Source organism: Miniopterus schreibersii (genome assembly GCF_964146895.1).
Source record: "Miniopterus schreibersii genome assembly, chromosome: 15".
Taxonomy (NCBI): domain Eukaryota; kingdom Metazoa; phylum Chordata; class Mammalia; order Chiroptera; family Miniopteridae; genus Miniopterus; species Miniopterus schreibersii.
Genome location: NC_138115.1, coordinates 33,284,180 through 33,298,792, shown reverse-complemented (window position 1 = coordinate 33,298,792; position 14,613 = coordinate 33,284,180). Strand labels below are relative to the sequence as shown.

At 46.4% G+C, this 14,613-nt stretch overlaps 1 protein-coding gene across 1 annotated transcript in view; it reads right to left on the bottom strand.

Annotated features, from left to right (window-relative positions):
• Positions 1 to 3,571: 3,571 nt before the first annotated feature.
• GALNT15 (polypeptide N-acetylgalactosaminyltransferase 15) overlaps positions 3,572 to 14,613 on the bottom strand; it is a 32,541-nt gene continuing 21,499 nt past the window's right edge. Inside the window, exons 5-10 of the mRNA XM_081160359.1 lie at positions 14,090 to 14,207; positions 12,634 to 12,828; positions 9,820 to 9,951; positions 9,344 to 9,448; positions 6,772 to 6,915; positions 3,572 to 5,623 (exon numbers count right to left, since the gene is read on the bottom strand). Coding sequence (XP_081016485.1) covers positions 5,477 to 5,623; positions 6,772 to 6,915; positions 9,344 to 9,448; positions 9,820 to 9,951; positions 12,634 to 12,828; positions 14,090 to 14,207 — 841 coding nt within the window. The 3' untranslated portion in view covers positions 3,572 to 5,476. The remainder of the gene's footprint in view (positions 5,624 to 6,771; positions 6,916 to 9,343; positions 9,449 to 9,819; positions 9,952 to 12,633; positions 12,829 to 14,089; positions 14,208 to 14,613) is intronic.

The following is a 14,613-nucleotide window of genomic DNA, read 5'->3' as shown; positions in this document are numbered from 1 at the left end:
CACTTGGATACTCAGAGTTAGGGGGCTGCCTGTCCCTTGCGCACGGTGAAGGCTCACTGGACAATCACAAATGGGGTCAGCAGTGTGGAGAGCAGAGAGACAGGATGCAAAGTAGAGATGGGGCTGGACAGCTTTGGCACTGTCCGTGAGTGTAGGGGGGAGAAGGTGCCTCAGGTTGTTCGTTTTATCTGGAGCCAGCCTTGGAAATGCCAATACTGACACTTGAAGGGCATGATGGGCTGGCAGCCTCAAAGACAGATTGTACCAGGCAGGGGGTGCCCTCGCTTGGCTTAGGCACACAGAAATGAGGTCTGTTGGCCTGGTACCGCCCTGGCCTCAGGCCCTGCTGTTGAAAGTCTCCCTACTTGGCTTGACTCTTACTGTTTGTGCTTTGGAGTATGGCTAAATTGAAAGCCAGGGGTCAGAGTTTATATAAATACGCCGGAGTTGTTGCTCTTGCCCCACACAAGAGCCTGTGTCTGATTGTCCTCACATCCCAATTGCAAGAGAATTGTGTGGGGGGGAAGTGAGTACATTGGCCTTTGTGAGTGTCTTTACCACAATAACACAGAAACTAGAATGTCAAATTTCATTTGTTAGTACAATTTAATCCCATTGGCTTGGCTAAAATGCTGAGAGTTACTCTGCTACATAACAGCCCACCCTTCCATGTTGATGTTATTATTGCAGCCTGTGGTCTCATTAAGAAAATGTGTTCTGCTCAACCTCTATTAACAGTGAAGGCCTGTGGATTCTGTATGTTCCTAAAATAAAGAAGACTATGGGCTACACTGCCAACATTTTACATTTTGATTTTAAAAAACTATTTATTTTTTTGTTTATTCCTACTTCTTTCTTAAAAGGATTGGAGTCTGCTTACAATGACAATATTTCCCTCTTTTGTTTTCTTTGCTTTTTGTTATTTATAGTACAGAAACACTTCATTTTTCTATTTTTCAAGCTTACAGTTTCTTTGGTAATACTGTTCTGTAATTTTATGAAATCTGTATAAAATATTACAAAAATCTTTAATATTTATCTCTTTCTGCAGTTGGGCCAAATACTCTACAGGGTGGCCAACTATCTAGTCTTTTATAGGAAACATTTGCTCACCCCTGCTCTAGTCCATAGTCTAGTAAATTTTTTAAAATATTATCTTACCTAGTGAACTTATCCTGATTGGCACTGTGTGCTGCTGTGTAGCAAGAATCTTTGTTAATTCTTCTCTGTACCAGTGTCACCTGGCTTTCACTGAGCTCCCAGACTCACTGGTATCTACCCCACCTGCAAAGGCTGCTCTTTCCTCTCTGTCCCATCCAGGGAGCTCAGCCCCATTACTTGATTCCCATCCTCCAACACAGTACACAAGTTGGTGTGGAAGTCTTGGCTGAAAGTTGGGGGTGATTGAAATAAGGCAAACAACTTCATATTGAGGACTAGACAGCTAACTCTGAAAATCCCTCTGCCAACATCCTCCCACCCCCATTAGGAATACTTTCTCGATCATCTTGCTGTTCAGGTCTTTGCCATATTGTTTGGGCCATTTCTTCCTCAACACCCACCTCATATCTGAATCCCCCCCCCTTCATCTCGGAGAGCAAGCATGCTCTCTGCTCCTAACTCCCATAGTATGCCTGTTCACCCTCTAACACTGGTCCGTACCAGGTATAGAAAAATAACTAAAATATGAGAAGGAACATTTTTTGTGATGCAGGAAGAACCTTCCTTGCTTAGGCTTCAGCTTTTTATAAAGAGGGACATCAACTTGTAGAACATTCGTGGCTTCTCTCTACCCCTCACTCATTTTTCCTCAAGGGGAAAGGGTATATTGGTAAGTTGGGAATAAGGACTGAGCCTGTTGTCCCATCCCCAGTCTCTTTCTTCTGGGACACAGCTAACCAGAAGCCCATACTCTGGTCTTGCAGTTTGGTGAGAGAAGTTCAACTCAGGGGGAATGAGGTATTTGATACATGGGGTGGGACCACTGATAAGGAGTGGAATTTGATGAGCAGGATAACTCTTGTATATGGAAGCTTTGGTAGGCCAGGTCATGTGTCTTAAGGATACGGATTTGAGTGAGAGTGATGGTTTATCTGGCAGGTGAGCTTAGAATCCACCTGTAGGGCAGTGGGGAAGGGAATGTAGACAATTAAAGATGCATTATCAAGCCAGCTCCCACTGTGGGCGATTAGAACTTAATCCCACAGTAAATTCTGGAAATGGTGTAGAACATGCACCTCAGAGTTATCCTACCAGAGAGATGAAAGAGATGAGGTATTTTTACACCAACTCTTGTCAATCATTGATTGAAGGCTGCTCTTGTGGCTGACTTTTAAGGCAGGTCTGACCTGGCCCACATATTAAAGCATAGATCTCTTTGTGATGAGAAAATATAAGCATTCCAGACCTGTGGGAAAAACTACCACATCAGCAAAGATCCTCGCAGTGTTAAAACAGTGCTAAGGACACACCTCTGTATCCAAAATGCGTATTTCATGGAATAAGGGGTTGAAACTGGCAAGGAGATTGGAAGAATGATTATTTATACAGAAATAGCAGAAGATTCTAGAATCCTGGAAATATCACCTCCTTGGCTATAGTGCTTAACATAATCATTTGAAATATGTTTAAATCAAGGCATTTTAATAATCTGGGCGGGACTTGTAGGTGTTTTGGGTTTTTGTCAAAAGTGGTCAAAACAAGTTACATTTTTAAAAGAGCTTTTATAGAACAATCATAAATAGTGTACTTAATGTGTAGAGTTGTGCCCATTAAGGAAGCCCCATGTCAGTGGGTTGCCCGTGTCCAGATTTGGTGACTGCTCACAGATCACTTGGTGTCCAACTGGCCTTTTTCATGGCCTTTCAGTAGAACATGGAATCCCCTCAAAATGACCTCTAATAATGTCCAGTTCCGGTGCAGTGATGTCCATCACCATGGATCTGGGAGACTTCGATGTCTATAGGAGTTGGAATTCTGAGTTGGCCAGTGGAATCTATGGCATTGAGACCAAAGAGGAAATAGATCGGGGGCCCTCCAGGTATGACATCTGCTTTTATTGTTGTGAAATAGCATAAAGAATATTGGACTCTGGACTGCTGGCTGAATACTTCTTTCTGTCCCCGCAATGGGGTACTTAATAATGGCAAACTTGATGGTGATTGTGATGAATTCAATCTTAAAACCCAAAGAATAAACTTCAATCATAAAATTCAGGTGGACACATGAAGCTCAAACTTGGGAATCAAATCTCCTAACTGCCAGGTTTCTCTACTTTTATCATCATGGACAAAATCAGAACTGAGCCCATAAAGAACAAAATTTGAACACTCAATTACACTATGAGGAAGAGATTGAATTTCTTTTAGAACTGAATGGAGGCATCTGTTTTGTTTAAATTAAGGGTCTGTAAGTACCAGTCAGGGACCAAGTTGACAGCCATTCCTGTAATAAAGTAATAAATCACAGAGATGGTTAAGGAAGCAAGAAATACCACATTCTTCCTTTGCTGAACCAATTAAGCAATAAGCCATCTGGGTCTTTTTGTTAATTACTGTCAAACACAACTTATACAATTGAATTCAGCCTTTTATTTAATTATATTAATTTATTCCAGCAACTTCAAATACCCACAGTGCCAATAATAAAGTGCCTTTAAAAAAATAGAGGTCTTGTTTAATTTTTATTTTTCAACCATTAACACCCTTTTTACAAGGTTGCCGTCTGAGAATTATTAGCTTTGTCTCCACCTCAAGAGATTAGAGGAATTTGTTTTAAATATAGACAAGTCTAAAAGAAGAAGACAATGGCTGAAACTTCTCCTGATGGGAGGATGAGTCTACCTAGATCAGTGTTATCCAATAGAACTGCTTGCAGTGATAAAATGTTCTGTATCTCTGCTCTCTAATGCAATAGCCCCTAGCCACATGTGCCTATTGAGCACTTGAAGTGTTACCAGTACAACTGAGGAGCTGAGTTGGCATTTTCTTTAATTTGAATGCATTTACATTTAGATAGCTGCATACGGCTAGTGGCTACTAGCACAGGTCAAAAGTGTCTTCTGAGGATGAAGAAGTGCAGTGAGTCCTTGACTTCAGTAGGTGGAGAAGGAATACATAATTATGGTAGGTATTGTTTGGAAACCCTCACTTCCTACCTAGTTTTCCTTATTTGAAACACACTGTATTTTGAAACAGACCAAAGGAGACCAGCATCTTTGAGGGGAGGTTTCCACGCTGAGCAGGTCATATTGAGGCATATAAATGCATTAGATTTAATCTAGAATCCCTGGAAGAGAAATGGGCATGAATGGTGTCTTCTGAACAGCAGAACCAACCCCACTCAGCAACTCTTTTGGTCAAACTAGGCCAGGTCACTGCAAGGAGAGGCAATCGGCTCTTGCTAGCTTGGCTCTGCTCTAGTGGAGGTATTTTCTCCCCATAGTTGTCCGTGTTCAACCTGTGGGCACACTTGGGATCTCAGACAGTTCCCACAAGCTCAGAAATGGCCCTGTCAGCCCTCATGAACATTAACATACCCAACTCTGGTTCCTCTTATAAGAATTTTGGCTCAGACACTGGCATTTCCCCCTCAGGGAGGTTTGCCTCTTTGCAAAGGTTGTTATTTCTGATCCAGTCAATACGAACCCTGTAACAGGGCATCGAGAGAGTTTCTCAGGTGTGCGCACTTCTGTTAGTGGAAATCCTCAGCCTGAGCTGACTCTTTCAAAGACGAATGACTAAAGAGAAGCATATTGCATCAGAATCTGGTTGTGGTTAACCAAATTAGAGAAGGGAATGGAGGTAGAAAGTTCTAAGGAAATTATCATTAACATGAAAACGTCCTATCCAAGGTTTACTGACCCTTTTCAGCTGCTGGGCTGAGCTGGAGAATTGGTCCAAAACTCTCTTCCATCTTCTCTCCAACTCTACTCTTCTCTCAATAGCTTCCTTTCCTTCTTCTGAGCTATGGCTCAACTGATAACATGAAATCTGTCCTAATAAGCCTAATCCAAAGTTTTTGGTAGGTCAGGCCTCTCTTTACACTTTAATTTTCATAGTTGGCTACCCAGACAATCCAAGGTAAGGCCATTTAAAATAAATTGATCAATTGGATTTATCCTGGAAGTGCTACCAAAGACTGTCCAGGCCTCTTTTCTTAGTCAGAGATAAAAGCAATTACTATCACATGCCAAATGGAAGAAAATGAAGAATCTTCTGTACTATGTAATGATCATCTACCAGTGATGAAGACAATGAATACTTTTTTTTGTTTTTCTTTTTCTAAAACAGCCAGCAGTCAATGGCATAGGTGCGAGAAGGAAAAGATTTTCTATATTTCTCATGGAGCCTTCTGCTCTACTATCCAAAGGAGTACAAACATAGAGGATCAGCTTCATGAAATATGCATGCTTTCTCAGTTCTCTTGGGGCTAAACTGTGAGGGCCAATCTTCTCTTTTCCTTCTGACACTGGCATTCATCGTTCATCCACAGGCCTGACGTTGTCAAATCGCCACAGCTGGCTGGCTTTTCCATCACACTGGCGCAAGTACAAATCTTTATTGTTTTCCTGCACCACAGCTTCCATGCATTTCCCAGAAAGAATGTGAACAATCATTCCATTCTGAAAAGTGAGAGGGGAGAAAAAAGAAAACCAGTCAATCCCTCTCAGTCAGCCAGCGAAGAAGGAAATTTCTAAGATTTGTGCTAATCATTAGGCAAATAATGGAAGTAATGTGAACTGAATAATAGAGGATAAGGAACTATCGTATTTTGGTTAAAGTCTAATGCAATTTAGGGAGTTCTGAAATTTCAATCATTCAGAGCCTTGGGGCCATTGATTCAATTATCTTCTCTGTGGTTGGGTGATTATGCCTTAGCTTAGAGAGTTCTGGTTAGTAGAATGCCCACCGTGAAATTCCTGTTCAGCCTCTCTGTTGTATTGGTGACATTCATTGTTATCAATGACTTGTAAATGTCTACTTTCAAAACTATTTAATCTGTGCCCTTTATTAATCCTGCAATTTAGTGCTGCTGCCACCAGGTTACAGTAGAGAGTAAGACTTTAAAGATATACTGAAGGCCTAAGTCATCCATGTTTAAAAGACTATTTCAGATTTACACCCTAACTTATCCCAAGAAGGATTTGAGGTGGAGAAAAAGCTGCGTGTGGATGCTTAAAGTTGAGACTGTCACCTTCCTGTCCCACATCTCTGTGGGGGACCCATGAACTCTCCCTAAGTACTTACATTTTACTTATTGCCTTTTTATTGATGCATAACTTCTGAAAAGGATCTAGAGCTTCTATCCCTTGGGTAATACGAATCAAAGTCTTACTGAAAGGATGAGGTGTCTACAGTGGAACTTGCAAAGGAAGAAAGTGATACCTGTATCGATACCTATGTTGGTGGTGGAGGAGGGGAGAGCCTTTCCATTCTGAAACCACACTAACGAGGGGGTTGACTGCTTCTATAATGTACTCCATGGTCCTACTTGTGACCTGAGCTAATAAACTTCAAAAAGGGGCTGTCTCCACTCTCCGCCACAAACAAGGTCAGAGCTATACAGAAACATGGCAAATTAGTACATTTCAAGATTCTGGTGGCCAATATTTCTACCAAGTTGGCTTTACCTCCCCGAGGCCTTAGTGCCAAGCCACTAATTTAAACAACAGAGGCACAGGTCTGAATGGTAATATTTGACCTCTTGGAAGAGCTTGGGACACAGCGCCGACCACCAGCACTGCCAAGTTCTTCTGAATGGATTACTGACCTCCTGTAAGTCCCAGTGCTGCTGATGGATGGCAGGGCCTTCTGCGGTGCAGTTCTGAAGAATCACCTGCTCTCGCCTGACATCGAAGCACAGGTGTTGTGGGCTGCCAAAGTGGATCTCCTTCCTGCCGGGGTGATCCAGATGCTGGGAGAGAGGAAACAAGGGTTTACACAGCTAGAAGGAGATGTTCTCCAAAGCTGGAGATGAGGGGAGCAGAGCTCACAATAAAGCTGAAGTCTAGAGGCAATCTTCAGATATTGGGGCGAGGGTGGAAGGTGGTCAATAAGACTGTATCTCATAGTCAAGTCCACAAACGTGTTACTCGACTAGCCCTGGCCTCTGACATTTCCATACTCCAGCTGCTCTCACATTCATATTTGTAAATCCATTATTTTATTTACTGCATCATAGGTGAGGCCATAAAGAATGCTGTGTGCTTTGTGAGTGTACTACTGAAAGGACAGATGAGGAACTCCTCTGAGTCCCAAGTCAGTCACTTTCTAGAGAGATCTGACCCGGCCCTGCAACTGATTTTCTTGCTGTTTGTTGCATCTGCTGACTGTCGCTCATGGTGGTTATTTCCACTGGTGTTTTGGAGTATTGGGTTGTGCGTACCTTTGCAGGTGGGCTTTAGCTGTGGGAAGTGTGTGTGCCCGGGATGAAGGGCACATCCTGACACCATTTTCTGTTTGTTCCTGTCAAGTGCAGCCAGAACTAATTTTTATGTTAGTTTTGTGGCTTGGAGACAGGGTCAGCTACGTGGGCATGTGACCTGTGTCATCCAAAGGGGCCTCATGCTTAGAAGGGTTTAGTGTTCTTGGTTTAATACACTTGGTTTAATGCTGTATTGCCACTGTCTTGAAATTCTTACTAAATGCTGAATTAGAGGTCTGACCTTTTCATGTTGCTCCGGGCCCTGCAAATTAGGTAGCCACATTACTTGACCTCTTCGCTTTATATCGGTGTCCTCCCGTGTGCAAGGTGTGAGTGCCTATCGATGTGTTCTGGAAGATTGGCGGAAGGCAAAGCTGAAGAGGCTGAATGGGTCCTGAGCATCGGCTTCCCCCAGGGTCCGGGGCCTGCACTGCCCGGGGCCTGCGCTATACACCCATGAGCAGCACCTCTGGCTCAAGGACTGGCCTCTCCCTCTGGGTAGCACGCCTGCCAGTCATGCTTAGCATTTCTCTTTGGATGCCCTTTGGGCCATAAGCTTTTGGTGTCGCCAGGGCAGCCCCATCTCTCTTGTGTACTGAGGACTGCAGTGACACTGCAGAGTGGGGCCTCGGGGAAATCTATGGAGTTGGTCTTCAGCACAGTCTCTTGTCCCTCCCCACACAAGCCATCAGAGCCTCCATTCTGGGGAGAGGCTCCCAGGAGGACTCAAGTGCTGTTTCCCTCCTCTCCTCAGGGGCATTTATACTCTTTGCTTCCTTCTCACTGTGGAAGCCTCCTCCCTGTGGAAGGAATTTCACAACAAAATTGCTCTGCCTGTGGGAAATGATCTGAACGAAGCCAGTGCTCTGAAAACCAGAGCCAATGGCTCCATCTGTTCTGTGTGTAAGTCTCCTCTGGCAAGTGGAGCAGCTGGTCACCTGAGGCCGTGAGGCTTGTCTGCTCCAAATCCAGTCCTCCCCTTCCCCCTCAAACTCACACACACACACACACACACACACACACACACCACACACACACACACCAGGCTCCTGTGGTGCCCTAAAGGTCCCCCTCTGGGATAAAGTGTTGGTTCTCATAGATCCCCATGAAATACTTGGAAGACACAACACATCTCCTCTGGGCAGGACTCAGCATCAGAGAACTTGAGACCTAAGACTCTGAGTCACATGTCATGAGTTTGAGGCACCACTGGAAATGAGGAACATTCTCCAGGTTCCCTTGCACTGTCAGTGTTGCTGAGCCTATAGCCCCTACTTGGTGACTCAATCTCCCCACCTCAGGTTCTAGTTGGCTAATGATCTCAGGCTGGTCCTGATGTTTCATAAATGGTGCCCTGATGGAAGTTTGCGTGCATACAGCTTTTATTCTTCCCCTGATTATAGTTTTTAATTTTAATAGGGAGCTTTTTTGTAAATTCTGGATTTTGAGTCTTTGGAAATGTTGGGTGATCTCAGAATGCTGGGCCCACTTTCATCCAAAACAAGACCATTTGTTGAGGCTGGGGCAGGAGCAGCTTCCCTGCATACGGGCGTGTGCTCCTCAGTCACAACAGCTTCCACCCAGCTCAAGGCGCTCATTTCCTTTACCTGTCTGAACCCTGATGGCCATCGTTTAAGCTTCAGTTTCCTCATCTGTCAGATAAAAGCATCCGCTCAATGTCCTCTCCATTTCCCTCGAGCTCATATTCTCATATTCTCTGATGATGGTCCATGTCTGTGCTTGCAGCTAGGGGTGGGGTGGGCAGGGCTGGGATGGGTTATTACAGTGGCAGATTGTGAGCCATCGAGGGACATGGGACCACTGAAAGGAGATGCCCCAAAGGGAAGTGAAGGGCATCCCAGGAAAGACCACTTGCAGGTCTTCCCTGGTTATTACCCTGAGAACGCTGACCACCCACCTGTTGCCGCCGGTTGTCACTGCAAGGAGCCAGCACCAGGGCGCAGCCCAGGAGGTCCCCTTCTGCCTGGCAGTCTGCACAGAAGCCCAGTCCAGTGTTGTGGAGCTGAAAGTGGACATCCATAAGGAAGTGAGTACTGCCCTCCAGGTAAGACACCCTCTCCTTCACTTTCTGGAGTGTAGCTCAAGGTGCCATGTTCAGGCCACAAAAATGAGTGAGATCAAGCTGAAGCCACTGATCTTAAGGGACAGGCCTCCTGAAGGAGGCAGGCAGCACCTGTCCTGGTGAGGGGCTCTGGGATGGGTTATGGGGCAATCCAGTCACCTCCCTCAGGGCAGGCAGGGAAGCCTCTGCGGCCCTGCTGAGCTTGGATTGGTTGGCCAGGGTCATGGAAGACCATCGGAACATCCAGTTCCTGTCTTGGGAAGCTGCCCACCCCTCCTCTTCCTCCTCATCTTTCCTGGGTCATGCCTTGCCTTTCCAGAGAACCTGGGCCTGCGTTCAGATGGGTACAGCTCAGGGTAGACATTGGCCAGAAACCAGTGGAACGTTCGACAACCCAGTCTCCTTTGCAGCTGCAGGCGTTCTGTGCAGTCCGGCTTCTCAGCCTGGGGGAGGAGAAGGGCACGGGCAGTGAGATGGAGAAAGCCTGTTGGACATCAGAACTTATGTGGTAGAGGAGGGATAGAAGTGGCAGAAGCTGAAGGAATGGGACAGAATGAGGGGACTGAGACCATGTTTCCCCAGGGCTGCAGATGGGGGAGAGGGCCAGGTGTTAGGATAAGAGGGTTTAGATGGGACAGAGCAGGATGGGTCTTCCTCAGAGAGAGCTGTGGAACCAGCAGCCCATGGTAGGTGATGTCACTTCCTTCCCACAAGCCCTCACATTTTCAGTCTACAAAGACCATGGCCAGGCCGGTGTGGCTCAGTGGTTGAGCATCGACTTATGAACCAGAAGGTCATGGTTTGATTCCTGGCCAAGGCGTATGCTCGGGTTGCCGGCTTGATCCCCAGTAGGGGGCATGCAGGAGACAGTGGACCAATGATTCTCTCTCATCATTGATGTTTCTCTCTCCCTCTCCCTTCCACACTCTGAAATTTTAAAAAATTAAATTAAATTTAAAAGACCATGAGATCTATGCTTTGATGACTTTTCCGAGTCAGTTGGCAAAATATATGGGGCTTTGCACCTTAAGTTGGTATGGAACAAACACCATGATGGGCCTCGTGGAGGCAGAAACCGACCCAAAGGCAACTGAGATGAACTAAGCCGGAAAATTGTGGAGTGAAGGTGGGGACAAGGGGAATTGACCTTTCTTCCCTGCTAGGTGCCCAATCTCCTCCATTAACAAATCATTCCTTTGGGCTACACGATCCTCCTATTTTGAGAATCTCCTTTATAATACAATTGTCCTTGGATGGATATCAAAGTAAGTCCTTAAGACTTTAGTTTAAATTAATGTTTTAGGCTGTATTGATACAAAGAAACCTACCTGGAAGTTTAGTACTAAATCCTGGATATTTTTAGGGAAGAGAAGTGTTAAGGAGAAATTCAAAGGACCAAAAACAAACAAAAAGAGAGATCTAATTATTTCCTGGGATGGGAAGAAGAAAAGAGAGGGAGCTGGAATGGGAAGCCTGTCAGAGTTCTAACTTGGCCTCTAGCCTGGAAATTAGACACTGTTCCCAGTGGCCATGGGAGGCGAGTTTGATTTGATTTTCCTTTACTCCCTCTCTTAGTCCTCGGGTATAAATGCTGGGAAGAGTAGGGTCTGAGTCTGCCATACCGAAATGCTCTCTACACGCCTCTCAAAGTGTGATCCCCTGGGCACCTCGCTCAGAAATGCCCAAGGAACTTGTTTAAAATGCAGGTTCCTGGGCCCTCACCCACAGACTCGGATTCAGAAGGTCAAGGTATTTAATCAGCACTTAACCCTTTATCCACAGAGGGTTTGAGATCAACTTCTCTAAGTCAGGAATTTCTTGTTTATTCAGCATATTTACCCACCATTAAACCAAAGAGAGCTGTCACTGTTTCCTCCAAGGAATGACTATAGCTTTTTGACAGTTTCTTGGCATTCTTAGTGTCCATTTGAGTCCTCCCAGCTCTTCTCCAGGCCTGGACTTTGCTACTAAAGCAAAAACATTCCTTTATGAGAGTTCCAGCGTCTTCACCTTCCTTGGTGATGAGACAAACTGGCAAATCTACCCAGCGGCAAATGTGGGGTCATGCTAACAATGAACTTGTACAACCATGTCTGACAGAGGAGAAAACAAGAGAACCTCAACTCCTTCAGCACTGGAGCCCCAGCCTTGTCTTTGGGTGACTGGGATTTCTGTATCTCAAAATTCAAGTAAGGGATTGGGGGGTGAGGCAGGAAGGGGGGTGGAAGGATAGGAATCGCTGGAGCAAAATTAATTTTTATTTATTTAGATTTAAAGTAAATGCATGCTATTGAACACCTTCAGGGAGGCAGTGATATTATTAAAATCTTGATATCAATAGGACATTTCTAAAACATGAGTTAATAGAAATTTTAAAATGTCAGAAGAAAAAGTTCTCACTGACCAGTAGGCAGTGCCATTCTTCTGGTGAAAGTCATCAAATGTATATAGATCTGAGCATGTACCACACTCACTGCGTGGGCTGAGGAGGGGCTCGTGAAAGCTGCTAGTGGACCTTTGTGGGACCTGGAAATCTTACCCTTGGAGCCCCCACTCCCAGCACAGCAAACATTAATGTGAACCCCTGTCCCACATGAAATAACATCTGTGTCACTCCATAAGAAGAATTAAGCTGAGTGACAGTTGACCAGCTGAAGATACAATGCTTGTAGGCTTTAATTCAGTGTTTACAATTTTTATTTTTCCTATGGCTTCTTTTGGATCCTTTGTGTTTATTTTTATGCTTGTATTTGTTTCATGTCTTGGATAACTTCACAGCCTTAAACACTTTGCCCAGGATGACAGGTCCCTCTGAGACCTGTTCCATCCCTTACTCCCTGCCCAATCTCTCCTCTGGGCCATGATCAAGGATTGCATCCCACAGATGTCATCCCACAGACACCAGGGGGTTCCAGGCCACGACCAGCTGTAATGCCCCATGGAGATGCTGAGAGAGACAGAGGACAGCCCCACCAGGTAGAAGAGCCTCTCGAGAGGGCAACTCAAGGGAAGCACAAGCCGGAAGCTCCTATGTTCCCTCTGGACAGGAAGGAGAGATGCTCCCTGGCCCAGCCTCGGGCTGGTGGCCTTGTAGTAGGCACAGAGCCCTGCTGGGCCCTCCTTACCTTGCTCAAGGAGAAGGCTTCTGGGCTGTTCCTGTAGAAGGTTTCTTTGAATGAGCCCAGCCAGGCCTCAGCAATGCGCACCTTGTTCAGCAGGGTGGCCTCCTGGTCAAGTGAGACGCCATCATCCTGATTTGGGTAGATGTGGCCCACCCGAGAGCAGGGGAGGATCTCAACCGAGCCACCGCAAAGCCAGGCCTGCCGTAAAATGACAAAATACACACCTTGCACTCCCCTCCATGAATGTGGGGTGCTGGGGGCCGGCGACATGCACAGGAAATCATGGGCACAACGTGGCAATGGTAGGCAGAGTTGTCAGAATGCAGCAGAGTTTCCAGACCTGGGAGTCCTGGGCCGGGATGGGGGTGGGGGTGCCACTCCCATGCAACTCCCTGAATGTTCACCCTTGAAACACACGCACAGACTTAGCACTGCAATGTGGCCCTGTCCCCTTAGGCTGCTTCCTCAGGGGAAAGGGTGCCCCTAGTGGCCGGTAATTTCTACAAGCTCCTGAAGTCTCCTGCTGTGAAGGCAGGAGAAGCTGTTTGTGTGGAGATGAAAGCAAGCGTTCCTTAGACAGCCTCTCCTACCTCAGCAGGGTCCTCCCCCCCTCCGCTGACGCCCACACCTACCCCCAAATGCCTAGAATGCATTTGACAGGAAGCCTTCACTGCACACTTGGGGATAAAGGCAAAAATGAAAACATGATGCAGCATATGAACTGAAACACACAGAGGCTGGGGTTCCCAGACTGTGTGCCGGGGTACCCCACGGTGCCCCAGCAACTCAAAGGGCCACCTGGGATAGTTTAAGTGTTTGAGAGCAACATAGTGACATCTGCTGGACGTCCTGCAAACTACAAGCTTGAGGTAATTCATGGTTTCAGCATCCTATCCCTGCCCTTTTGATGGAGTAGATCTTTGCTGGATTGGGTTTTCAGAGGCTGCTTTGATGAGAAAGCAAGCATCGTGCTTTCACATGGCACAGGAAATGAAGGTGGTGGTGTCCAGTCTGATTCCAAGGTTAGAGAAGTGTGCAGTGCCCAGCAGGGGTAAGCTGTTCGAACAGATACTTATTAAGTTGGTTGGACCGAATTACTCAATATACAGAATGCTTGGGATTTGTTTTGGTCTGTGGGTGCGTGAGAAATTACTGAGATGCTAAGGCTGCTGTGAAAGAGAAGGTAGGGGAACGTCTGCACTGAGGTGTAGGTGACTGAGAATATGCCCTTCCTGTGGGCAGGTTTGATAGTCAAGTTCCCTGGGGACGCTGGGGACAACATCAAGGCAGGGCACGAGAGATGGGGGACGTGGAAGACATGGGGGGGTTGACGCTCCACATTCAGTGACTTTATAATTTCCCCGCAGGCCAGTGGCATTTCTATTGGCTGTCTCCGAGCTGCGACCACACACACAGCTCCAGAGAGCCCCCCTGGGTCCGCCCTGGGTCCAGGGCATACCTTGAGAGACAGTTCGAGGTTTTCACTACCCCTCAGTGACATGAGAGAGTCATACGCTCCAGTGTTTTGGAAGTAATGTCTGTCCATGGCCACGACCCCGCCGGGCACCACAGGGCTCCTGGAGAGAGAAGACAGGAACAGCCCGCAGCTCAGCACCCGGAGCACAGCAGGGAGGCTCAGATAGACCTCAGTGCTTTTAATGGCAAGACTGAAGCCAAGCAACCATGTCAGGAGTCCCAGTGTTTTATGGTTGCCTGGGCCTTTTATAACCCATCCTCAGGTAGTGCTCCTATAAGGAGGACCACAGGCTACAGCTGAGGATCCCCTACCCTCTGGCTTGAGCCCCTCTGTTGAGGCCTTTGGGAAGAAGGCCATGGCTGAAACCAGATTCCCTAGGGCAGGTGTTACTAGGCCCAGACAAAGGGCAGCGATCAGCTCTGCCCTCCTCTGTCTTCCCTCCCCCTGACCTCCCCCTTCTGTTTGCTTCAAGACCATCCACCCAAATTCTGAGATAAATCTCCCAG